Genomic DNA, 25654 nt, shown 5'->3' with positions numbered 1-25654 from the left:
CTTTCTCTCTTTCTCTCTTTCTCTCTCTCGCTCACTCCCTTTCTCCCCTTCCCTTCCCTCACCCCGTCTCCTCTCTTTTTTTTTTTTTTTTTCTTTTTTTGAAGCAGAATCTCACTCTGTCACCCAGGCTGAAGTGCGGTGGCATGGTCTCGGCTCACCACAACCTCCGCCTCCCGGGTTCAAGCAATTCTCCTGTCTCAGCCTCCTGAGTAGCTGGAATTACAGTCGCGTGCCACTGTGCCTGGCTAATTTTTGTATTTTTAGTAGAGACGGAGTTTCACCATGTTGGTCAGGCTGTTCTCAAACTCCTGACCTCAAGTGATCCACTCGCCTCAGCCTCCCAAAGTGCTGAGATTACAGGCGTGAGCTACTGCGCCCGGCCAATTAACTCCAATTATATCAATTACACAGCTCCTATGTCTTGTGTGCTGGCACCATACTGGAAGCTTTTGTTTGCATCTCTTTAAAGAAGAAACTCTTCCAGTAACTTTTAGTTTTTTTTTTTCCTTGAGATGGGGGTCTCACTATGTTGCCCAGGCTGGTGTCGAACTCCTTGGCTCAAGCAATCCTCCCACCTCGGGCTCCCAAAGTGCTGGGATTTACAGGCGTGAGCCATCCCGCCCAGCCATGTAACTTTGAAAAGTATTAAAGTTCCTGTTTACATTTGAAGGCCGCGAGGTTCAGAGATGGATGATTTGCCCAGAATGTTTTTCACTACCTGCTCTTCCCAGAACTGCACTGTTCAGAGGAGCTGGTTCTAAACCTGATTCCCAGGGCCAAAGTGGTACAAATAGTCTTCGTGGCTTTCTCTCTGAGTGGCCTTCTGTCTTGTGTTCTCTGCAGATCTTAGCGCCCTCCTCAACTCCATCTCAGATGGTCTGGCAGAATATTCGCCAATTTGGTGGGAAGCTGATTCGTAGCCGGCCCCTGCAGCTGGGCCAGGGGGTCTCTGAGCATCGCTTGTCTCGTTGTCTGAAGACCCTGGATCTGGTGGCCTTGGGTGTGGGCAGCACCCTGGGAGCCGGCGTGTATGTCCTAGCCGGAGAAGTGGCCAAAGAGAAAGCTGGACCGGCCATCGTCATCTGCTTCTTGGTGGCGGCCCTGACTTCTATGTTGTCTGGACTCTGCTATGCGGAGTTTGGGGCCCGGGTGCCATGCTCCGGTTCCGCCTATCTCTACACTTACGTCACAGTGGGTCAACTGGTGGTTTTCATTACTGGCTGGAACCTCTTACTCTCCTACGTCATCGGTGAGATGATGGGGCACGGAGGGAGGTGTGGGAAACACAAAGGAATTAGGATCTGCATAGGGAGGGGGGCGCTGGGGGAGCCATGGTGGCCTTCAGACTCGCTTTGTTTATCCACCTTGTGGGAGGGAGGGTGGCTAATGGTGGCAGGAAAAGGCCCAGATGCCCTTTACGCAGTCTCATTCTGCTTCCCTTCCGGGATTGAACAATAAGAGGAGATGGGAACTGTGGGATGTACGGGATAGGGTTCTTGTAGATTTGGGGGAGATGCGTGCCACAAACTCATTCCCCCACCATTTTTTTTTTTTTTTTTTTTTTTTTGAGACGGAGGCTTACTCTGTCACTCGGGCTAGAGTGCAGTGGCGTGATCTCAGCTCACTGCAACCCCCACCTCCCAGGTTCAAGCGATTCTCCTGCCTCAGCCTTCCAAGTAGCTGGGATTACAGGCATGCACCACTAAGCCCAGCTAATTTTTGTATTTTTAGTAGAGGCGGGGTTTTGCCATGTTGGCCAGGTTGGTCTCGAAATCCTGACCTCAGGTGATCCGTCTGCCTCGGCCTCTCACAGGCATGAGCCAGCACGCTTGGCCTATTTTATTCTTCTTTTTCTTTTTCTGCTACTCCTCCCCATCCCAACAAAAGACTTTTTTTGAGATTAGGTATTTTTCTTTTCCCTTTTTCTTTTAAAAATGATTTATCCCTGGCTGGGCGCAGTGACTCACGTCTGTAATTGCAGCACTTTGGGAGGCCGAAGTGGGTGGATTACTTGAGGTCAGGAGTTCGAGACCAGAGTGGCCAACATGATGAAACCCCATCTGTACTAAAAATACAAAAATTAGTTGGGCGTGGTGGCAAGTGCCTGTAATCCCAGCTACTTGGGAGGCTGAGGCAGGAGAATCACTTGAACCCGGGAGGTGGAGGTTGCAGTGAGCCGAGATCGCGCATGGCACATGGTCAGGGTTCAGCACATGTTCATAAATGCACATTCCTCCTTCTGCCGCTGCAGGTGCCGCCAGCGTGGCCAAGGCCTGGAGTTTTGCATTTGACAGCCTGATCGGGAATCGCATCTCCCCTGCCCTGCAGGGCATTTCTCTGCACGTGCCTCAAGTTCTGGCCAAGTATCCAGACTTTTTTGCGCTGGGCCTGGTGTTGGTCCTCACTGGTGAGGCGGGGGTCAGAGATAGATGGGGTGAGGGGGCATGGAGGAGGAAGGGGGTGGGAAAGGCTTGGGGGAGGAGGCAATGGTGGTGGGTATTAGAAAACCAGAAGGAAGAACCTATGATGGGAATCACAGGCAGGTAAGACTGGGACCACTGTTTCCACACGTTGGCATTAACATCCTGGGGCACGTGATTCTTTGTCACGGGGGCCACCCTGTGCATTACAGGGCATTGAGCAGCATCCCTGACCTCTACCCATGGGATGCCAGGGGTACCCAGCCCCAAATTAGGACAATCAGAAGCTGAGAACCACTGACTTAGAGAAGTTTCTTCCTCTCTACTTAGAACAGTTTTTTTTTTTTTTTTTTTTTTTTTTTTTTTTTTTTTAAGGCAGAGTCTCTCTGTTTCCCAGGTTGAAATGCACTGACACAATCATGGCTCACTGCAGCCTCGGACTCCTGGGCTCAAGTGAGCTCAAGTGATCCTCCCATCTCAGCCTCCCAGGTAGCTGGGACTCCACACTAAAATCAATCATTTTATTTCATTTTTAATTTTTAGTTTAGTTTTTAGTTTAGTTTTTTTTTTTTTCCCGAGACTGAGTCTTGCTCTGTTGCCCAGGCTGGAGTGCAGTGGTGCAGTCTCAGCTCACTGCAACCTCCACCTCCTGGGTTCAAGTGATTCTCGTGCCTCAGCCTCCTGAGTAGCTGGGACAACAGGTGCGCGCCACCAAGCCCAGCTAATTTTTTGTATTTTTAGTAGAGACGGGGTTTCACCGTGTTAGCCAGGATGGTCTCGATCTCCTGACCTCGGGATCCGCCCGCCTCGGCCTCCCAAAGTGCTGGGATGACAGGTGTGAGCCACCGTGCCCGGCCTGAAATGAAAATGCATTTTGAAACCTGCAGTTCAGTGGGATTTAGTACATTCATAACATTGTGCAGCCGCTACTTCCACCTAGTTGGGAAAGGTTTTCGTCACCCCTACGGGAAACCCTGCACCCCTTAGGCAGTCGTTCCTCATTCCCTTTGGCCCCTGGCGACCACGGATCTGCCTTCTGTCTCCGTGAGCTTACTTATTCCGGATGTTCCATGTTCGCTACAGGAGTGCTGGCTCTGGGAGCTCGGGAGTCAGCCTGGGTTTCCAAAGTCTTCACAGGTGTGAACCTCTTGGTTCTGAGCTGCGTCGTCGTCTCTGGCTTCATCAAGGGAGATCTGCACGACTGGCAGCTCACAGACGCCGACTACAAACGGGCCGGGCTGGGGTCCAACGACACCCACAGGTGAGGGCACACTGTGTGTGTTTTTTTTTTAATTATTTTTTTAATTTTTATTTTAATTTATATTTACTTATATTTATTTATATTTATTTTATATTTATTTATTTTATACTTATTTATTTATTTATTTATTTGAGACATGCCTGTAGTCCCAGCTACTTGGGAGGCTGAGGCAGGAGAATTGCTTTAACTGGGGGGCAGAGGTTGCAGTGAGCCGAGGTCGCACCACTGACAGAGTGAGACTCCATCTCAAAAAAAAAAAAAAATTTTTTTTAAATTTTATTATTTTATTTATTTTTTTAAAATGGAGTCTCGCTCTTATCACCCAGGCTGGAGTGCAGTGGCACGATCTCGGCTCACTGCAACCTCTGCCTCCCGGGTTCAAGCAATTCTCCTGCCTCAGCCTCCGAGTAGCTAGGATTACAGGCACTTGCCACCACGCTCGGCTAATTTTTGTATTTTTAATAAGAGATGGGGTTTTACCATGTTGGCCAGGCTGGTCTCGAACTCCTGACCTCAAGTGATCTGCCCACCTCTGCCTCCCAAAGTGCTAGGATTTCAGGTGTGAGCCACTGTGCCTGGCCTGTTTTTTTATTTTAAAATTTATTTTTATTTTTATTTTTTGAGACAGAGTCTCGCTCTGTTGCCCAGGCTAAAGTTCAGTGGCACAATCTTGGCTCACTGCAACCTCTACCTCCCGGGTTCAAGCAATTCTCCTGCTTCAGCCTCCTGAGTATCTGGGATTACAGGTGCCTGCCACCACACCTGGCCAATTTGTTTTTTTTGTTTTTTTTGTTTTTTTTTTTAGTAGAGATGGGGTTTCGCCATGTTGGCCAGGCTGGTCTCAAACTCCTGACCTCAGGTGATCTGCCCACCTTAGCCTCTCAAAGTGCTGGGATTACAGGTGTGAACCACTCACTGCTCCTAGCCTAAAATTTATTTTTATTTTTTGAAACAGGGTCTTGCTCTGTCCCTCAGGCTGGAGTGCTTTAGCATGATCATGGCTCACTGCAGCCTCTGCCTCCCAGGCTCAAGCGATCAGCTAGGACTATAGGTGTGCACCACCGCACCTAGCTAAGTTTTTAATTTTTTGTAGAGATGGGGTTTTGCCATGTTGCCCAGGCTGGTCTCAGCCTCTGGGCTCAAGATCCACCTGACTCAGCCTCCCAAAGTGCTGGGATTGTAGGCGTGAGCCATTGCAACTGGCCAGAGGTGCCCTCTTGGACACAGGAGTGGGGGCTGGGGTGCAGAACCTGGACTATTATGGGAACAGGGGGAATCTGGGCTGACGGAGCCGAATGACGGGGCGTGGGGAAGGCAGTGGAGGTCCAGGGCTTGTGGAATTAACTGAGCAGTTGGAGTTAACTGAGTCGTCCCAGAAAGACAGCTGCACACCTTACCAATGTTTCTTGTTCCTTCTCTCCCCGCAGCTTGGGCTCACTGGGCTCTGGCGGGTTTGTGCCTTTTGGCTTTGGCGGGATTCTCCACAGAGCAGCTACGTGTTTCTTTGCGTTTGTGGGTTTTGATGGCATCGCCACCACAGGTAACACGGTCGTTCTGTCTCATCGGGGGTTGGGCACAGTTTGGGCTGCCGCTGGGCACAGGTTTCATTAAAGGCTACCCTTCTCTCGGATGGGGAACAGGGAAGAGGGTTTCGCACCCTCGCTTCTGTGCGTTTTCCTGGCCCTGTCCTGCAGGAGAAGAAGCCCTCCACCCTCACCGCTCCATCCCCCTGGGCATCGTGACCTCGATCTTCATCTGCTTCTTGGCCTATTTTGGTGTCTCAGCGGCGCTCACCCTCATGGTGCCCTACTACCTGATATGTCCCGAGAACCCCTTGCCGGAGGCTTTTGTCCACATTGGATGGGCCCCCATCAGATATGCTGTGGCCGTCGGCACCCTCTGTGCCCTGTCCTCCAGGTCAATGCTGGACGCTGTCTCCCTGTCTGCTGTCTGGTTCTCGGGTGTCCTGGGCCTTGTGTAAAGGGAGGAGACGCTTCACCCACAGAGGTGATGGAGCGGAAGCCCCAGTCCCTCTTGCTTCCTGAGTCCCCATGCGTGTTCCCATTTTCTCCTGCATGCAGCCTCCTGGGTGTCATGTTCCCCGTGCCTCGCGTGCTCTACTCGATGGCCGAGGATGGGCTCCTTTTCCGTGGACTCGCCCAGATCCACACCCGCACCAACACCCCTGTGGTGGCCACTGTTGTTTCCGGGACTGTTGCAGGTAAAGGCCCAGAATTCAGGCTTTCTTTCATCCGTTTTCTATGCGTTAGTTCCTCATCCTCTCCTACAGCCCATCCATTTTCACTTTTATTATTATTCATTAATTAAAAAAAAAATTTTGTCTATTACAAAAGTTTATTTAATAAAAAGTTTAACAGGAAAATGGGACTGGGCTCAGTGGCTCATGCTTATAATCCCAGCACTTTGGGAGGCTGAGGTGGGAGGATCACTTGAGCCCAGGAGGTTGAGGCTGCAGTGAGCCGAGGTCACGCCACTGCACTCCAGCCTGGGTGACAAAGCAAGACCCTATCTCAAAATAAAATAAAATAAAATAAAATAAAATAAGATAACATAAGATAAGATAAAATAAAATAAAATAAAAAATAAAATAAAATAAAGGCAGGGTGCAGTGGCTGATGCCTGTAACGCCCGTACTTTGGGAGGCCAAGGCAGAATCACTTGAGCCCAGGAGTTTGAGACCAGCCTGGGCAACAGAGCCAGACCCTGAGATCATTTTTTGTCTCTGCAAAAAAACTTTTAACCATTAGCTGGCTGTGGGAGGCGGAGCTTGCTGTGAGCTGAGATCATGCCACTGCACTCCAGCCTGGGCAACAGAGCGAGACTCCATCTCAAACAAACAAACAAACAAAAAATTAGCTGGGTGTGGTGGTACACCTGTAGTCCCAGCTACTCGGGAGGCTGAGGTGGGAGGATGGCTTGAGCGCAGCAGGTTAGGGCTGCAGTGAGGTACGATGATTCCTGTTTTTAAAGAAAAGAAAGGGCCAGGCGCGGTGGCTCACGCCTGTAATCCCAGCACTTTGGGAGGCCCAGACAGGTGGATCATGAGGTCAGGAGATCGAGACCATCCTGGCAAACACGGTGAAACTCCGTCTCTACTAAAAAATACAAAAAAAAAACTAGCCGGGCGAGGTGGCGGGCACCTGTAGTCCCAGCTACTCAGGAGGCTGAGGCAGGAGAATGGCGTGAACCCAGGAGGTGGAGCTTGCAGTGAGCTGAGATCCGGCCACTGCACTCCAGCCTGGGCAACAGAGCGAGACTCCGTCTCAAAAAAAAAAAAAAAAAAAAGAAAGAAAAAAAAATTTAAGGAAAATGTACATAATCTAACTTTTGTTGTTGTTGAGACAAGATCTCACTCTCACCATGCCAGTGTACAGTGGCACCACACTCAGCTAATATTTAAATTTTGTAGAGGTGGGGGTCTCACTATGTTGCCCAGGCTGATGTGGAAGCTCTGGGCTCAAGCAGTTCCCCCGCCTGGGCCTCCCTAAGTGCTGAGATTACAGGCATGAGCCCCCGCACCTGGCCACATTCCTAGTATTGATTAACACAATAATTGTACATATTCATGGGGTACAGTATGATATTTCCATACATGTATACAAGATGTAATAATCAAATCAAGGTAATACCACAACCATCACTTCAAACATTGATTATTTCCTTGCATTGGGAACACTGAAAACCTATTTTTCCATCTCTCATTTTCTTTTTTTTTTTTTTGGAGACAGAATCTCGCTCTGTAGCCCAGGCTGTAGTGCAGTGGCACGATCTCAGCTCACTGCAACCTCCGTCTCCCAGGTCCATGCAATTCTCCTGCCTGAGCCTCTGGAGTAGCTGGGATTACAGGCACGTGCTACCACGCCCGGCTAATTTTTGTATTAGAGATGAGGTTTCACCATGTTGGCCAGGATGGTCTTGAACTCCTGACCTCAGGTGATCTGCCTGCTTCAGCCTCCCAAAGTGCTTTTCCAGCTCTTATAAGTTGTTAACGACAGTCACCCTCTAATGTTGTAGAACATTGGAACTTACCGGGTTTTGTGCCCTGACTGTAGCAATCATGGCTTTCCTGTTTGAGCTCAGTGACCTTGTGAACCTCTCGTCCATCGGGACTATGCTTGCTTACTCCTTGGTGGCCTTTTCTGTTCTTGTCCTCAGGTGAGACTGGGGTCCTAGACACGTGAAGATTGATGGGGTTCCCAGCCCTCCTCTGCCTGCCTCCTGGCCCTCCGTGCATTGCTACACATACAGGAGTGGGAGGAGTACAGTAGCCCCTGCTTATCCACGGAGGACACGTTCCAAGACCCTCAGCCCGTGCCCGAAACCGCGGATAGTACCAGTCCCTATATATGATCATTTTCCCATCCATAACTCAGATGTCTAAAGTGATTTAACACGGCCGGTAGCGTTCACAGCAGGGACACACTGGACAAAAGGATGATTTACATCCTGGGCGTGGGGAGCGTGGAATGCTGCTACTTGAAGCTGCACACAATTGAAAACTTACGAATTACGGTGGGGCGCGATGGCTCACGCCTGTAATCCCTGAACTTTGGGAGGCCGAGACAGGTGGCTCACTTGAGGTCAGGAGTTTGAGACCAGCTTGGCCAACATGGTGAAACCTGGTATCTACTAAAAATACAAAAATTAGCTGGGCGTGGTGGTGGTCTCCTGTAATCCCAGCTACTCAGGAGGCTGAGGCAGGAGATTGCTTGAACCTGGGAGGCGGAGGTGGTTGCAGGGAGCCGAGATTGTGCCACTGCACTCCAGCCTGGGTGACAGAGTGAATAAAAAAGAAAAGAAAACTTACGAATTACTGCTGGACTTTTCCATGTATTATTTTTGGGCTGTAGTGGACACGGGTAGATGAAACTCGGATACGTGGGAGCTACCGTGGGTGTATTAGGCTCTCTGATGTTGGATGAACAGGGACATGGGTTAGTCTTGCCCTCCTCTCTCTGATTCAGGTACCAGCCAGACCAGAATTTCAGCAAGAATGAGAAGCCGAAGGAGGAAGTAGTTGAGATGAATTCTGTACCCAAAGCGAAATGCCCAGAACATGTTCCTGAAGTGTCCAGCACTCCGACGAGTCTGTGGAGCCCTGTCAGCGCCATCCCCACCCCGAGATCTGGCCGCACCGTCTATGGATGTGCCTTTCTGCTTGGTGAGCAGTGGGGTTTCTCTGCGGGGTGTTTTGAACCTGATAGGAAGGGGCAGGGGGCCGGGTAGGGAGTGTGTGGCTTTGGTAGTTGAAAGGAGTCTTGAGCCGGGCACGGTGGCTCAAGCCTGTAATCCCAGCACTTTGGGAGGCCGAGACGGGTGGATCACAAGGTCAGGAGATCGAGACCACCTTGGCTAACCCGGTGAAACCCCGTCTCAACTAAAAAATACAAAAAAAAACTAGCCGGGCGAGGTGGCGGGCGCCTGTAGTCCCAGCTACTCGGGAGGCTGAGGCCGGAGAATGGTGTAAACCCGGGAGGCGGAGCTTGCAGTGAGCCGAGATCGCGCCACTGCACTCCAGCCTGGGTGACAGAGCGAGACTCTGTCTCAAAAAAAAAAAAAAAAAACAAAAATTAGCCAGGCATGGTGGTGCGTGCCTGTAATCCCAGCTACTCAGGAGGCTGAAGCAGGAGAATCACTTGAACCCAGGAGGTGGAGATTGCATTCAGCCAAGATCATGCCACTGCACTCCAGCCTGGGTGATAGAGCGAGACTCTGTCTCAAAAACAAAAAACACACAAAAAAACAAACAAAAAAAAGAATAGGCATTGAATATGCAACTGGAACAGAGCTGTGGTCTTCCTGCCCCTTGGGCTAAGGGTCCCTTGCAGACATTTGTGGTGTGCTCAGTGTTAACTCTTTGCCTGCAGGTCCCCCTGTTGCCTGTCCTCCGGTTGGTCAGCATCTCTGTGAATGTTGATCTGATGATGCAGATGACCACTGAGACCTGGGCCCAGTTTGGAGTCTGGATGTTGATTGGTGAGTGGCTTCCTGGAAAAAAAGAGGCGTATTGGGTGTCCAACACTCTTCCCGCGACCTTTCCCTACCTCTGTCTCAGGCTGACAGTGTGGGCTGTGCCTGTAGTCCCAGCTACTCAGGAGATGAAGGCAGGAGCATTGCTTGAGACCAGGAGCTCCAGACCAGCCTGGGCAACATGGCGAGACTCCATCTCTACCAAAATTAAAAACTGGCCGCACGCAGTGGCTCGCGCCTATAATCCCTGCACTTCAGGGGGCCGAGGCAGGTGGATCACCTAAGATCAGGAGTTCAAGAACAGTCTGGCCAACATGGTGAAACCTCCTCTCTACTAAAAATACAAAAAAGTAGCCGGGTGTGGTGGCAGGTTCCTGTAATCCCACCTACTTAGGAGGCTGAGACATGAGAATCACTTGAACCTGGGAGGCGGAGGTTGCAGTGAGTCAAGATCATGCCATTGCACTCCAGCCCAGGTGACAGGAGCCCAGATTGTGCCACTGCACTCCAGCCTGGGTGACAGAGTAAGATTCTGTCTCAAAAAAAAAAAAAAAAAAAAAAAATTAGCCGGGCACAGTTGGCACCCGCCTGTAGTCATTATCTATTCTGAAGGTGGAAGTGGGAGGATTGCTTGAACCCGGGAGATCGAGGCTGCAGTGAGCCATGATCATGCCACTGCACTCCAGCCTGGGCAACAGAGCGAAGCTCTATCTCTAAATAAAAGAAACAAGAAAACCTCCAAATAAACAGACCACAGTATAATCGCTATAGGGCATTTATAAGGGAAGGGGTGACTACATTTCCTGTCATTGTCTCATTTCCCTGTTAGGATTTGCTGTATATTTTGGATATGGGATCCGACACAGCTTGGAGAACGATCAACAGCCACCTGCGTCAAGCTCCAGACTCCTCATGAAAACATCCCTAGTGCCTCGCTGAACTAGTTTCACCACAGAAAAGGGATGGGCCAGTCCACTGGAGGTGTCCTCTGTATGAAGGGAGAGTGAAGCTCTGCCGAGTGTGAAGGTGGGATGCATTTAAAGCCCCATGTGCATTGCCAGTGAGCAAATGCTTTTTTAAAAACTTTATTTTGTTTTTTGTTTGTTTGTTTGTTATAGAGATGAGGACTTGCTCTGTTGCCCAGGCGGAACTTGAACTCCTGGGCTCAAGTGATCCTCCTGCCTCAGTCTTCCGAGTAGCTGGGACTACAGGCACCTCATTATGCCCAGCTTAACAAAGTAACTTTATTATTATTATTATTATTTTTTCTTTTTGAGACAGTCTCGCTCTGTCGCCCAGGCTGGGGTGCAGTGGTGTGATCTTGGCCCACTGCGATCTCCGCCTCCTGGGTTCAAGTGATTCTCCTGCGTCAGCCTCCAGAGTAGCTGGGATTACAGGCACGTGCCACTGTGCCCGGCTAATTGTTATTAGTAGACACGGGGTTTCACCATGTTGGCCAACTGGTCTTGAACTCCTGATCTCAAGTGATCCACCTGCCTCAGCCTCCCAAAGTGCTGAGATTACAGGCCTGAGCCACTGTGCCTAGCCAAAATAACTTTAAAAACTTACATTTTAAAAAAAATTGACAAATAAAAATTGTGTATGTTTATGATGTACAATTGCATATATTGTATGTATTAAAATTGTCTATGTTTATGCTGTACATGATACTTGGAAATATGTATACATTGTGGAATTGCTAAATCAGGTTGATTAACATATTCATTACCTTACATACCATTTTTTTTGTGGTGAAAACATTGAAAATGGCCAAGTGTGATGGCTCATGCCTGTAATCCCAGCACTTTAGGAGGCCAGGGTGGGTGGACCATCTGAGGTCAGGCCTGGCCAACGTGGTGAAACCCTGTCTCTACTAAAGATACAGACAATTAACTGGGGTGCAGTGGCAGGTGCCTGTAATCCCAGCTACTTGGGAGGCTGAGGCAGGAGAATTGCTTGAACCCAGAAGCGAAGGTTGCAGTGAGCTGAGATCGTGCCATTGCACTCCAGCTTGGGCAACAAAAATGAAACTCATCTCAAAAAAAAAAAAAAAATAGCCGGGTGTGGTCTGGAACTCCTGGCCTCAAGTGATCCTCCTGTCTCAGCCTCCCGAGTAGCTGGGAATACAGGCATGCAGCACCGCACCAGGGTAATTTTTGTATTTATAGTAGAGATGGAGTTTCACCATGTTGCCCAGGCTGGTCTCAAACTCCTGAGCTCAAGCCATCCTCCTGCCTCCGCCTCCCAAAGTGCTGAGATTCCAGGCGTGAGCCAGCGTGCCTGGCCATCATGTTTACTTTAAACAGATTTTCTCTGGCATCTTCTAAGAGACTTGTATCTGATCTTTACTGAAAGTCACATTCTCAGCAAGACTTAACCTGACATCCTGAGTAAAATTGCAAATTCCACAGATGCCCTCATTCTTTCCTGTCCTCGGCTTCTCCTCTGTTTCCCGGCATGGCTTGAAGCACAACGACATTCCACCTGTTTACTCAGGATGTGTCTTGCCAATAAGGTCCCTGCCTGCAGGCAGCTGGCCTGATTTCACCTGAGACTTTTGTCAAAACACTTACTCTCTCATTTTGTGTCCTTATTTAAAGTTTCAGTTGTCTAGTTCATTTGTTACATTATAGCTGAATAACTGTGAGTCCAGTCTGGCAAAAGAGAGAAGGTAGATTGTTCCTCCAATATCCTCATGGGTTTTGCCACATACTGCACAGAAAGTCAGTGATCAATGTAATTTTTACAAAGGAGATCCTGAGGATATAACAGGAAGTTCCTTGAGTAAATGACAATGTCCATGTATCTGTGTCATGGAAGAAAGTTAAATTAATGCTATAAAAATGGTGTGGCTGGGCGCAGTGGCTCACGCCTGTAATCCCAGCACTTTGGGAAACCAAGGTGGGTGGATCAGGAGGTCAGGAGTGCAAGACCAGCCTGGCTAAGATGGTGAAACCCCGTCTGTACTAAAAATACAAAAATTAGTCTGGCAGGATGGCAAGCGCCTGTAATCCCAGCTACTCGGGAGGCTGAGGCAGAGAATTGCTTGAACCCAGGAGGTGAAGGTTGAGCTGCAGCGAGCTGAGATTGCACCACTGCACTCCAGCCTGGGTGACAGAGCTAGAATCCATCTCAAAAAAAAAAAAGTGTAATAAGTGGAAATGTTGACTCAAAGGAATAGACAGGAGGAGATTTTTGGCCTGGCATGGTGGCTTACGTCTGTAATTCCAGCACTGGAGACCAGCCTGGCCAACATGGTGAAAATTCATCTCTACTAAAATCACATAAATTAGTTGGGCATGGTGGTGCATGCCTGTAATCCCAGCTACTCAGGAGGCTGAGACAGGATTATCGCTTAAACCCAGGAGGTAGAGGTTGCACTGAGCCAAGATTGTACCACTGTACTACAGCTTGGGCGACAGAGTGAGACTGTCTCAAAATAAAAGATTTTGAAAAATACTGCCACATTTTTATCTAGAACTGGTGCTGTTCAAACAAATACGATGAGAATCAAGTATGTAATTTCTTTTTTTTCTTTTTTTTTTTTTTTGAGACAGTCTTGCTCTTGCCCAGAGCAAGCCTTGCTCAGGCTGGAATGCAGTGGCGCAATCTTGGCTCATTGCAACCTCTGCCTCATGGGCTCAAAGGAGTCTTTTGACTCAGCCTCCCGAATAGCTGGAATTACAGGCATGCACCACCACGCCCGGCAATTTTTGTATTTTTTAGTTTCAACATGTTGGCCAGGCTGGTCTCAAACTCCTGACCTCTGGCAACCCACCCTCCTCAGCTTCCCAAAGTGCTGGGATTAGAGGCCTGAGCCACCGCGCCTGGCCAAGTATGTAATTTCAATATTTCTAGTAGCCACATTAAAAAAGCAAAGATAGGCCGGGTGCGGTGAAACTAAAATACAAAAACAAAATTAGCCAGGTGTGGTGGCAGGCGCCTGTAGCCCCAGCTACTCCAGAGGCTGAGGCGGGAGAATGGCATGAACCCGGGAGGTGGAGCTTGCAGTGAGCCGAGATCACGCCACTGCACTCCAGCCTGGGTGACAGAGTGAGACAGTCTCGAAAAAAAAAAAGCAAAAATAACTTGAAATTCTAACCCAAAATACCTAAATTCTAATACCCAAAATGTTAACATTAATCAACAGAAAGCATTAATATATAATCAATATAAAAATAAAATATTAACATGATCAATATAAAATATACAAATAAATAAAGTATGAAAATATTTTACTATTAACAGATGTGACTGTGGGTTGCAGTTCATGATGGCTGATGGACACAGCTAGTGTATGCTGCTCTCATGGAGAGGAAACAGGGTAACTGCCCGGTCTTCAAGGGCATAGACCAGGACCCCACACTGGGATTCACCAGGGCTGTGGTGGGACTTGGAGAACAGGCGAGGTTGGGCAGCTGCCCTCCTGGGATTGGAGCGGAGCGGGGGGAAGCTCCCTGATGCAGAGAAAGGGTGAGAGTGAGAGCCCCTGGGGTTCCCACATTTCTTTTTTTTTTTTTCCTTTGGTGTGATCTCGGCTCACAGCAGCCTCTGCTACCCGGGTTCAAGCGATTCTCCTGCCTCAGTCTCCCAGGTAGCGGAGATTACAGGCGCTCGCCACCATGCCCGGCTAATTTTTTTTTTGTATTTTTAGTAGAGGGAGTTTCTCCATGTTGGTCTTGAACTCCTGACCTCAGGTGATCCACCCGCCATGGCCTCCTAAAGTGCTGGGATTACAGACGTGAGCCACCATGCCCGGCCAGGGACCCACACTTCTGACACAGTCTTTTGCAATCCTGGGCAGAGAAGAGCCCCCCGGACCCCCTGAGCTTCCAGAGCAAGCTGGAGGCAGCCTGGAGTGTCTGCAGAGCAGCATTCAAGCCCGTGTGGAACCCCACAGGCCTTGGACCCCTGGATGCCCCGTGAGCACCCTGGTGTCAGCTGCCACAGCCCCAGCAACAAGGAAGGCCAGGCCCTTTGTCCCCCTGCTAGTGAAGCCGCCTGTGCGAAAGTTCTGTCTGTCAGTGGGAAAATGCGAACAGTAAGCTAAGCTAACTCACCCTCCATTAATCCTGGGCTGTTGGGCCAAGCTAATTTTTGAAGACATTTAGGCTACAGTTTAAATGACCATAGGCTTTACTCTGAACTCGACTGCTTTTGTAAAGCTAATAGGAGCCCATCAGGCTGAGGCAGGGGGAAGAACCGGAATCCTGCTAAGGCGCTGACATTCCAGAGGTTGGAAGATAAACAGCTTCCCCAGTTGGTCTTTTGAGATACCTTTCCAGTTTTTTTTTTTTTTTTTTTTTTTTGCATGTCTGACACCCTTGGCTGCACCTGGACCAACAGCCCCGCTCCTGTGTCCCCACTTAGGAGCGAATTAGCCCCCAGGAGGCCTAGGATTTCACCTCTGCCCCAACTAATCAGTAGCAAGCATCTGTAACCTGCGGACCCCCACCCCTTCCAAGTTGCCTTTGATTTTACTTCCTCAAAACTGCCTTTGAAAACCTAACCTGTGAGCCTTGGATGGTTTGAGTATGAACTCCATCTCCCACGTGTCATGACCGGCCTCGTGTCTATCAAACTCTTTCTCTCCTGCCATGCCCTGGTCTGTCTTTATGCAGAGGGCGGAAAGAACCCGTGGTGAAGTTATGCTAGGATCATGCTGAGGACAGGATGGATGGGCTGTAGGCCCTGCCTCCGCTGCTCCTTGCCAGGCCAGGCTGACCGGCTTAGGCCCCCAGCACTGCTGCCCCGTCCCAGCCTCAGCACCCTGGTCGGTGGCCTCTCCACATTCCGCTGGCAGGGAACTCCCAGAGGTAACTGACAGGCCCTCCGTGGTGGCTGCCACTGGGGTCCTGCCCCTGCTGCCCTCAGGCTGGGGCCTCAACTTTCCTGTGGCTCCTGACTGTCTACCGCAGGCTCCCTGCCCAGAGGGGCTCACTACCTACTGGCTTCCAGTGCTCACCCCCACACCCCCCAGGCATTTCAGCTGTGACCCAGAGAGTGCCCATCTGCCAACCCTATCCAACAAGCCTGGGATCATCCCCCAGGCTCCTATTGCCAGAGTGCCCTGCCTGCACCCGCTGGAGAGTTGGCCAGTGAGCCGGGGACCAGCCCGCCCCTCTCCATCAGAGTCAGCACCTGAATGCTGCGCCAGCCCCACCTCCATTCCAGCCCCACTGGGACTCATACATGCATTCCAGTGGGCCATGGAGCTCAGGGAACTGGGGAACTGCCCACCCCCTTCCAACACTGCTGGTGCCTGACCACTTCCCTCAGGGCCTGAGGTCAGGCCCAGCCAGCTGGCCACCACCACAACACACACCTGCACAGCTCCAGAGGTGGTGCCCCTTTTACATGAAGCTGCAGTGCCAGTGCATGAGAGGCCAGGTGTGCCCTCAATCTCCCTGGACCAGGCTGAGTGACCATGTGCAGCTCCAAAACCACTCCACAGAGAGCCGTGAAACAGGCATTTCCCGAGGCTCTCCACCACACTGTGGTCCTGGGAAAGAGTGCAGTGTGCTGGCTGGGTGATGTGGCCCATGCCTGTAATCCCAGCACTTTGGGAGGCCAAGGCGGGTGGATCACTTGAGGTCAGAAGTTCGAGACCAGCCTGGCCAATATGGTGAAACCCCATCTCTACTAAAAAGACTGTCTCACAAAAAAAAAAGAAGAAAGAAAGGAGTACAGTGTGCATCTGAACTAGGAGCCATGAACCCCATGATAGGGGTGTGACGGGACACGATTCATGTTCCTGCCAGTCTAGATGAGAAGCTGGTGCAATGTCCTCACCCCCCACCCCTCAGCCCTACACATAGGCCTCAGCACATTTCACCTGGAGTTCCTCTTAGCCACCCTCATAGGCCTGGTGCCTGCCCTCATCATTGGGGTATTCCTCTGCAAGCTATGGGCTCCAGCTCTGCCCAGCTGTGTCCCCCACCCCAGGGAACAGGAAGCTCATGGCACCAGGCACTCCATGCTCCAGCCCAGCACCTGAAACAACAGACAGTACTTCCCAGAAAACCAAGATCAGGTACAAGCCCACCTGCTTCTGTCGCAGGCAACATTCAACCTGAAGTGCCATCTCCTGGCCTGTAGGTTGAACTGCACAGCCCAATATAAACCTGCCAAAGGCTGGGCACGGTGGCTCACGCCTGTAATCCCAGCACTTTTGGGAGGCCAAGGCGGGTGGATTGCCTGAGATCAGGAGTTTGAGACCAGCCTGGCCAACATGGTGAAACCCTGCCTCTACTAAAAATACAAAAATTAGCCATGTGTGGTGGCATGCGTCTATAATCCCAGTCATTCAGGAGGCTGAGGCAGGAGAAACGCTTGAACCCGGGATGTGGAGGTTGCAGTGAGCTGAGATGGCACCATTGCACTCCAGCCTGTGTGGCGGGAGCAAGACTCCATCTCTAAATAAATAAATAGAACCTGCCAAAAAAAGTGCATAGGGCTATAGAAACAAGGCCAAAAACCCTACCCAACGTTCTCTACAATCACACTCCCTAGGGAGTAGGGGAAAGGGGAGGGGGACAATAATAGTATAGGGAAACAAAAAGAAAAAGTTCTATCTGCATGAAAATAATTACAAAAATCAGAAGTGCCAGCGTTTCCAGATGAAAAGGAACCAGTGTTAAGAATTCTGGCACCTGGCTGGGTGCGGTGGCTCACTCCCATAATCCCAGCACTTTGGGAGGCCGAGGCGAGTGGATCACCTGAGGTCAGGAGTTTGAGACCAGCCTGGCCAACATGGTGAAACCCTGTCTCTACTAAAAATACAAAAATAAGCCGGGCATGGTGGCGTGTGCCTGTAATCCCAGCTACTTGGGAGGCTGAGGCAGGAGAATTGCTTGAATCTGGGAGGCGAAAGTTGCAATGAGCTGAGATTGTGCCACAGTCTGGGCAACAGAGCAAGACTACATCTTAAAAAATAAAAATAAAAATAAAAATCCAACATCCCTTTATGATAAAAACCCTCAACAAACTTGGCATTGAAGGAACATACCTCAAAATAATAAGAGCTGTCTATGGCGAACATACAGCCAACATTGTACTGAATGGGCAAAAGCTGGAAGCATTTTCCTTAAGAACAGGAAAAAGACAAAGCCGCCACTCCCACCACTTTTGTTCACCATAGTACTGGAAGCCCTAGTCGGAGCAATCAGGCAAGAGAAAGAAAGAAAAGGCATCCCCAAAGGGAATGGAATGAAGAAGTCAAGTCATCTCTCTTCACGGATGATATAATTCTATACCGAGAAAACTCTACTCTGCCAAATGGCTCCTAGAACTGATCAACAACTTCAGTAAAATTTCAGGATATGAAATCAGTGTACGAAAATCAGTAGCATTTCTATACACCAATAATGTTCAAGCTGAGAGTGAAATCAAGAACGCAATCGCATTTACAATAGACACACACACACACACACACACACCCCTAGGAACATATCTAACCAAGGAACTGGAAGGTCTCAACAAGGAGAACTACAAAACACTGCTGAAAGGGGCCAGGTGCAGTGGCTCATGCCTGTAACCCCAGGACTTTGGGAGGCTGAGGCAGGTGGATCACTTGAGGTCAGGAGTTCGAGACCAGCCTGGCCAATATGGTGAAATCCCGTCTCTACTAAAAATACAAAAATTAGCTGGGCGTGGTGCTGTGCACCTGTAGTCCCAGCTACTCAGGAAGCTGAGGCAGAAGAATCGCTTGAACCCGTGAGGTGGGGGTTGCAGTGAACTGAGGTTGTACCACTGCACTCCAGCCTGGGTGACATAGTGAGACTCTGTCTCAAAAAACAAACCAAACACTGCTGAAAGAAATCGTTGACACAAACAAATGAAAAAACTTTCCTTGCTCATGGGTTAGCAGAATCAATATTATTAAAAAGACCACATTGCCAGGCGAGGTGGCTCACGCCTGTAATCCCAGCACTTTGGGAGGCCGAGGCCAGGGGATCATGAGGTCAGGAGTTAGAGACAAGCCTGACCAACATGGTGAAATATTGTCTCTACTAAAAATACAAAAATTAGCCAGGCGTGGTGGCGGGCGCCTGTAATCCCAGTTACTTGGAGGCTGAGACCTGAGAATTGCTTGAACCTGGGAGGCGGAGGTTGCGGTGAGCCAAGATTGTGCCCCTGCACTCCAGCCCGGGCGACAGAGAGAGACTCCATCTGAAAAACAAAAGGCCATTTTAGGATAAATGCTTGAGGTGATGAATATCCCATTTACACTGATGTGATTATTGTACATTGTGTACCTGTTTCAGAATATTTCATGTAACCCATAAATACGTACACCTACTATGTACCCCCAATTTTAATAATTAAAATAATTTTAAAATGGCCATTTACCCAAAGCAATCTAGAATCATCAAACTACCAATATTATTTTTCACAGAATTATAAAAAACGACTGTAGGCCGGGCAAGGTGGCTCATGCCTGTAATACCAGCACTTTGGGAGGCCAAGGTGGGCAGATCACCTTAGGCCAGGAGTTTGAGACCAGCGTAGCCAATATGGCGAAACCCCGTCTCCACTAAAAATACAAAAATTAGCCAGGTGTGGTGGTACGTGCTTGTAATCTCAGCTACTCGGGAGCCTAAGGCAGGAGAACTGCCTGAACCCGGGAGGCAGAGGTCGCAGTAAACTGACATTACGCCACTGCACTCCAGCCTGGGTGACAGAGTGAGACTCTGTTTCAAAAAAAAAAACCATTGTAAAAGTCATATAGAGCCTAAAATGAGCCCAATAGCCAAAGTGATCTTAAGGCAAAAGAACAAAGCTGGAGGCATGACGTTCCAGCTTCAAACTGTACAAGGATACAGTAACTAGGAGCTTCCTGATAGCTGAGGACTTGTAGGCTCCTGGAGAGTAGTGTGCCAAGGGAGGGCGCAGAAACTCTTCACCCCTTCTCCCATACCTCGTGCTATGCATCTTTTCATCTGTGTCATTTGTAATGTCCTTTTAATAAGCCAGTAAATGTAAAACAAAAAAAGTATACAGTAACCAAAACACCATGTTACTGGTACAAAAATAGACACATAGGCTAGGCGCAGTGACTCACGCCTGTAATCGCAGCACTTTGGGAGGCAGAGGCAGGCAGATCATTTGAGATCAGGAGTTTGAGACCAGCCTGGCCAACATGGTGAAACCCCATCTCTACTAAATGTACAAAAATTACCTGGGCGTGATCGTGCGTGCCTGTAATCCCAGCTATCCGGCAGGTTGAGGCAGGAGAATTGCTTGAACCTGGGGGCAGAGGTTGCAGTGAGCTGATATTGTGCCACTGTACTCCAGCCTGGGTGACAGGGTGAGACTCTGTCAAAAAAAAAAAAAAAAAAAAGGCACATATAGTAATGGAACAGAATGGAGAACCCAGAAATAAAGTCACACACCTACAACCTTCTGATGATGGACAAAGCTGACAAAAACAAGAAAAGGGGAAAGGACTTCCTATTCAATAAATGGTGCTGGAATAACTGGCTAGCCACACGCAGAAGGCTGACACTGGGCAGGGTGTAGTGCGGCTCATGTCTGTAATCCCAGCACTTTCGGAGGGCAAGATGAGATAGCTTGAGTCCAAGAGTTCAAAACCAACCTGGGCAACATGGCCAGATCCCGTCTCTGCAAAAATTAAAGAAAAATTAACTGGGAATGGTGGTGCATGTTTGCAGTCTCAGCTACTCGGAAGGCTGAGGTGGGAGGATTGCTTGAGTCTGGTGGGCAGAGGCTGCAGTGAGCCAAGATCACGCTACTGTACTTCAGCCTGGATGACAGAATGAGACTGACAGCACTCTTAGTGCTGCAATCAACATATGAGTACACATGTCTTTTTGGTAGAACAATTAATGGGATTTTCTTTTCTTTTTTTTTTTTTTTTTTTTTTGAGACAGGGTCTCGCTCTGTCACCGAGGTTGGAGGGCAGTGGCGCAATGTCAGCTCACTGCAGCCTCCGCCTCCTGGATTCAAGCAATTCTCCTGCCTCAGCCTCCTGAGTAGCTGGCATTACAGGTGCCCATCACCACAACCGACTAATTTTTGTGTTTTTAGTAGAGATGGGGTTTTACCATGTTGGCCAGCCTGGTCTCAAACTCCTGACCTCAAGTGATCCACCCAGCTCAGCCTCCCAAAGTGCTGGGATTACAGGTGTGAGCCACTGTGCCCGGCCTAGGATTTTCTAAAAAACAAACAAACAAAAAAGAATGAAACTGGACTCCTGCCTTTCACCATATTGAAAAATTGACTCAAGACTAAAGATTTAAATGTGAGATATCAAACTATAAAAATCCTGGAGTGGGCTGGGCGCAGTGGCTCAAGCCTGTAATCCCAACACTCTGGGAGGCCAAGGTGGGCGGATCACCTGAGGTCAGGAGGCCAATGTGGGAGAATGGCTTGAGCCCAGGAGTCCAAGAGCAGCCTGGGAAACATAACAAGCCCCCATCTTTTTTGTTTTTCTTTCCTATTTCAGTTCACTGCAACCTGTGCTTCTCAGGTTCGAGCGATTCTCCTGCTTCAGCCTCCCTGGTAGCTGGGAGTCTCGCTCTGTCTCCCAGGCTGGAGTGCAGTGGTGCAATCTCGGCTCACTGCAACCTCCACCTCTTTGGTTCAAGCAATTCTCCTTCCCCAGCCTCCTGAGTACCTGGGATTACAGGCACCTGCCACCACAACCGGCTAGTTTTTATATTTTTAATAGTTTTTATATTTTTAATTTTTAATAGGGTTTCGTGATGTTGGTCAGGCTGGTCTCAAACTCCTGACCTCAGATGATCTGCCTGCCCAGGCCTCCCAAAGTGCTGGGATTAAAGGCATGAGCCACTGCACCCGGCCCAGAGTCTTGCTCTGTTGCCCAGGCTGGTCTCAAACTCCTGTCTTCTAGTGATTCTCCTGCCTTGCCTTCTGAAGTGCTGGGATTACAGGTGTGTACCACTGTTCCAGGATCTTTTTGTACATTGTAGGGGATAAGAGCGGTTTTCACATTTTTTTTTTTCTTTTCTTTTTTTTTTTCTTAGACATGGTCTTACTCTGACTCCCAGGCTAGAGTGCAGTTCTGCAATCACAGCTCACCACAGCCTTGACCTCTCAGGCTCAGGGGATCCTCCCACCTCAGCCTCTTGAGTAGCTGAGACTACGGGTGAGCGCCATCACCCCCTTCTAAGTTTTCCATTTTTTGTAGAGACGAGGTCTCTCAATGCCATCCAGGCTAGTCTCTTGAGTTCCCGCCTTGGTCTCCGGAAATGCTGGGATTACAAGCGTGAGTCACCATGCCCCGCCAGTTTTCGCATTTTTTAAAGCTTGTAAAAATAAAGAGGAATACGTGACAGAGAACACATGCGCCCTGCAAAATACGTGTCTAGTGAAAGATTTACTAACCGGCCCTTAACAGACAGTTTGCTGACCCTTGGTGCTGTGAAAACTTGTGAAATAAATGACTCCAGGTTTAGTGCAAACTCAGGTGAGGTCACCCCATACATTTGTCCAAAGAGCAAGTGGAATGCGTGCAGTTATTCTGTTGGTCTTGCTGTGTGCATGTGTTCAGATGGGGCGGCTTTGGGTGATGAGTTTCACTCAGCCACATGTGCCTAAAAGAGCTCCGAACCTTCCCCATTGCCCTTTGGCTTCCGTAACTATGTAATTACTGCCTCTCTAGAAAATGATGTCTGCTCTGCAGTAAATACTTTCTCATAAATTCTTTATTTTTTATTTTACACATAATAATGACATGTGTTTATGGGATACAGAGTGATAATTTGATTTCTGTACACAATGCGTAATGATTAAATCAGAGTAATTAGCATATCCATTACCTCAAACATTTATTATTTGTATTGCGAACATTCAAAACCCTTCTAGCTTCTATTTATTTATTTAGAGACAGGGTCTCCTTCTGTTGCCCAGGCTGGAGTGCAGTGGCGCAATCACAGCTCACTGCAGCCTCGACCTCCTGGGCTCATGGGCTCAGGTGATCCTCCCACCTCAGCCTCCTGAGTAGCTGGGACTGCAGGTGGGTGCCACCACATCAGGCTACTTTTGTATTTTGTTTTTTAGATATTATATATATAATATATATGTAATTTTTTTTTAAATTTAAAAAATTGTTTTGGAGACACTCACTCTTGCACAGGCTGGACTGCAGTGGCACGATCTCGGCTCATTGAAACTTCCACCTCCTGGGTTCAAGCGATTCTCCTGCCTCAGCCTCCTGAATAGCTGGGATTACAGGCATCTGCCACCACACCCAGCGAATTTTGTATTTTTTTTTTTTTTTTTTTTTTTTTTTTTTTTTTTTTGAGACGGAGTCTCGCTCTGTCACCCAGGCTGGAGTGCAGTGGCCGGATCTCAGCTCACTGCAAGCTCCGCCTCCCGGGTTCACGCCATTCTCCTGCCTCAGCCTCCCGAGTAGCTGGGACTACAGGCGCCTGCCACCTCGCCTGGCTAAGTTTTTGTATTTTTAGTAGAGACGGGGTTTCACCGTGTTACCCAGGATGGTCTCGATCTCCTGACCTCGTGATCCGCCCGTCTCGGCCTCCCAAAGTGCTGGGATTACAGGCTTGAGCCACCGCGCCCGGCCCGAATTTTGTATTTTTAATAGAGATGGGGTTTCCCCATGTTGGTCTGGCTGATCTTGAACTCCTGATCTCAGGTGATCCACCCGCCTCGGCCTCCCAAAGTGCTGGGATTACAGGTGTGAGCCACCACACCTGGCTTAATAATGACTTACTTTAGTAAAGCTCTTTGACTTCATGGTCACCCCTTGCCCCATGGCTCTTACTGCTTTTTGTAGTTTTTCGTTTGTTTGTTTGTTTTTTTGAGAGAGAGTCTTGCTCTGTCACCCAGGCTGGAGTGAAGTGGTTCACTCTCAGCTCACCGTAACCTCTGCCTCCTGATTTCAAGTGATTCTCCTGCTTCAGCCTGCTGAGTAGCTGGGATTACAGGCATGGGCCACTACACCCGGCTACTTTTTGTATTTTAGTAGAGACAAGGTTTCACTAAGTTGACCAGGCTGGTCTTTAACTACTGACCTCAGTCGATCTGCCTGCATAGGCCTCCCAAAGTGCTGGCATTACAGGCATGGGCCACTGCGCCTGGCCACCTCTGGGCTTTTTTTTTGGAGACAGAGTCTTGCTTTGTCTCAGAAAAGTGCACTGGCTTGATCTCAGCTCACTGCAACTTCCGCCTCCCCAGTTCAAGCAATTGTCCTGCCTCAGCTTCCTGAGTAGCTGAGGTTGCAGGCGTGCACCATCGTGCCAGGCTGATTTTTGCATTTTTAGTAGAGACAGATTTTCACTATGTTGGTCAGGCTGGTCTCAAACTCCGGACCTCAAGTGATCCACTCCCCTCGGCCTCCCAAAGTGCTGGGATTACAGGCGTGAGGCACCGCGTCGGCCCACCTCTGGGCTTTTTATGTAGACTTTGGATTTTGCTCCTTGAACCAAGAGTCCTGCCTGACACACATTCTTCCCACGTTTCCTTCTGTGAACTAACCGTGTCCTCCCAGGCTGTCTTCCTGTGCCTTGGCTGCGTCCCCTATGGCCAGGCCAGTGCTGCCTTTCTGCACAGTCTCCTTGTTTCTCAGTATTCTCCCCACCCCCACCCCCACATCCCTCCAGCTTCCTGTCACTATCTTCCACCTGCTTCTCCTCTTCACACTCCGTCCCTTGCTCTTCTCTTCCTACCCCACCCAGCTCCTCCTCTGTTTACACGGGAATGCCGGGAAGGGCAGTGACCCCACCACCCGTGTTGCTCTTGGTGGCGAGGAGGGGACCCTGGGCCCCTTCTGCTCATGTTGGCGTAGGGTCCACAGGGGAAAGGGGCACTAAGCAGGATGATGCTGCGTATGAGGTTGATTCCTAAGGGTACTGAAGCCTAGACCAGAAAGATACCCAGCTCTGAAACCTGGGTCTGGAAGCTCCCTCACTTCCCCACCACCCCTGGAGCATCTGAATCCTTAACCTAATGCTGAGGTATTTGGAATCCGAGAACTAAGCAGCTTTGATTGAAATGTAACCCTACCCCTGAGGTAAATCAAACAAGCAGGACTTTAACCCTATATTTGCCAACCTTTATAGGACACCCCTGAGCTCTAACCACACCACCATCCCCCGTGCCTAAGGTTCTCCTGCAGGAGGTAGCATCTGCCCTCCATCTCCGCAGCTGCACTCAGGAGCACTCCAGTCCTCTCCTAGTCCTAAGGCCTCTCTCCAGGACTCTATCCCTCTCTCCCAGAATTCATCCCCGAGCTCTAACCGTCCCTTCCCACGCACCAGGCCCTCCCATGCCCATTAGCCACTCCTCTGCCCCCTCAAACTCACTCCTATGGGGTCTAGAGTCCTCCCCAGCCTATATTCTCCGATTCCTACTATGGGCTCTGGTCCTTTCCCTAAGATAATCCTACCCTCAACCTAGGACCATCTTAAGATAGTTCAGGTCTCTCCCCTGAGTCTGTGTCCTCACCTCCCCCAGGACTCTGTCAGAGGTGTTTGAACCAGAGTGACTCCATTTTGAGTGTGGGTTGGGAAAATGAGGCTGAGACTTGCTGGGCTGCATTCTGAGCCTCTGGATGTTTACAGTTAAGGGACAAATTAATAATGGTTACTGAACAGACCCAGATGTGGGCGTGTTCAGATATCCTGATCTCTGGAGAACAAAGGCATTCCTAGTTTTGCTTTAAAGATAATATCAATTCTTGCAAAATAATGAAAAAAAAAAAAGGAATCCTTTATCACAAACCCTCGTAGCAGAGCACATCTCCCCATATATGTGCGCATTGGACCTAGGGTGGATATGTTCCTCCCAATTTCAGGAGTGTCCTACACTGTCTATGGAGCAGCTGTTCTTTCACTACTTTTTCTTTTCTGTTTTTGAGATGGAGTCTCCCTCTGTCACCCAGGCTGGAGTGCAGTGGCGTGATCTCAGCTCACTGCAACCTCTGCCTTCCAGGTTCAAGTGATTCTCCTGCCTCAGCCTCCCGAGTAGCTGAGACTAC

At 49.4% G+C, this 25654-nt stretch overlaps 1 protein-coding gene and 1 long non-coding RNA gene across 2 annotated transcripts; one reads left to right on the top strand and one right to left on the bottom strand.

The window, feature by feature from the left end:
* Window positions 1–295: 295 nt before the first annotated feature.
* LOC720465 (cationic amino acid transporter 3) lies at window positions 296–8958 on the top strand. Its single transcript, XM_077981601.1, has 8 exons — window positions 296–1249; window positions 2252–2407; window positions 3504–3681; window positions 5109–5221; window positions 5376–5598; window positions 5763–5902; window positions 7755–7857; window positions 8667–8958. The coding sequence occupies exons 1-8, from the start codon at window positions 691–693 to the stop codon at window positions 8926–8928; spliced, it is 1734 nt and encodes a 577-aa protein (XP_077837727.1). The 5' UTR covers window positions 296–690; the 3' UTR covers window positions 8929–8958.
* A 4979-nt stretch (window positions 8959–13937) lies between these two features.
* Window positions 13938–19985, bottom strand: LOC144337297 (uncharacterized). Its single transcript, XR_013410270.1, has 3 exons — window positions 19853–19985; window positions 17425–18843; window positions 13938–17034 (listed from the first exon to the last, which is right to left on the bottom strand). It is a non-coding gene; the product is annotated as an uncharacterized LOC144337297 (long non-coding RNA).
* Window positions 19986–25654: the final 5669 nt, after the last annotated feature.

Source organism: Macaca mulatta, chromosome 19, assembly GCF_049350105.2.
Source record: "Macaca mulatta isolate MMU2019108-1 chromosome 19, T2T-MMU8v2.0, whole genome shotgun sequence".
NCBI classification, from domain to species: Eukaryota; Metazoa; Chordata; class Mammalia; order Primates; family Cercopithecidae; genus Macaca; species Macaca mulatta.
The sequence above is the reverse complement of the archived record's forward strand: the minus strand, read 5'-3'. Positions and strand labels throughout refer to the sequence as shown.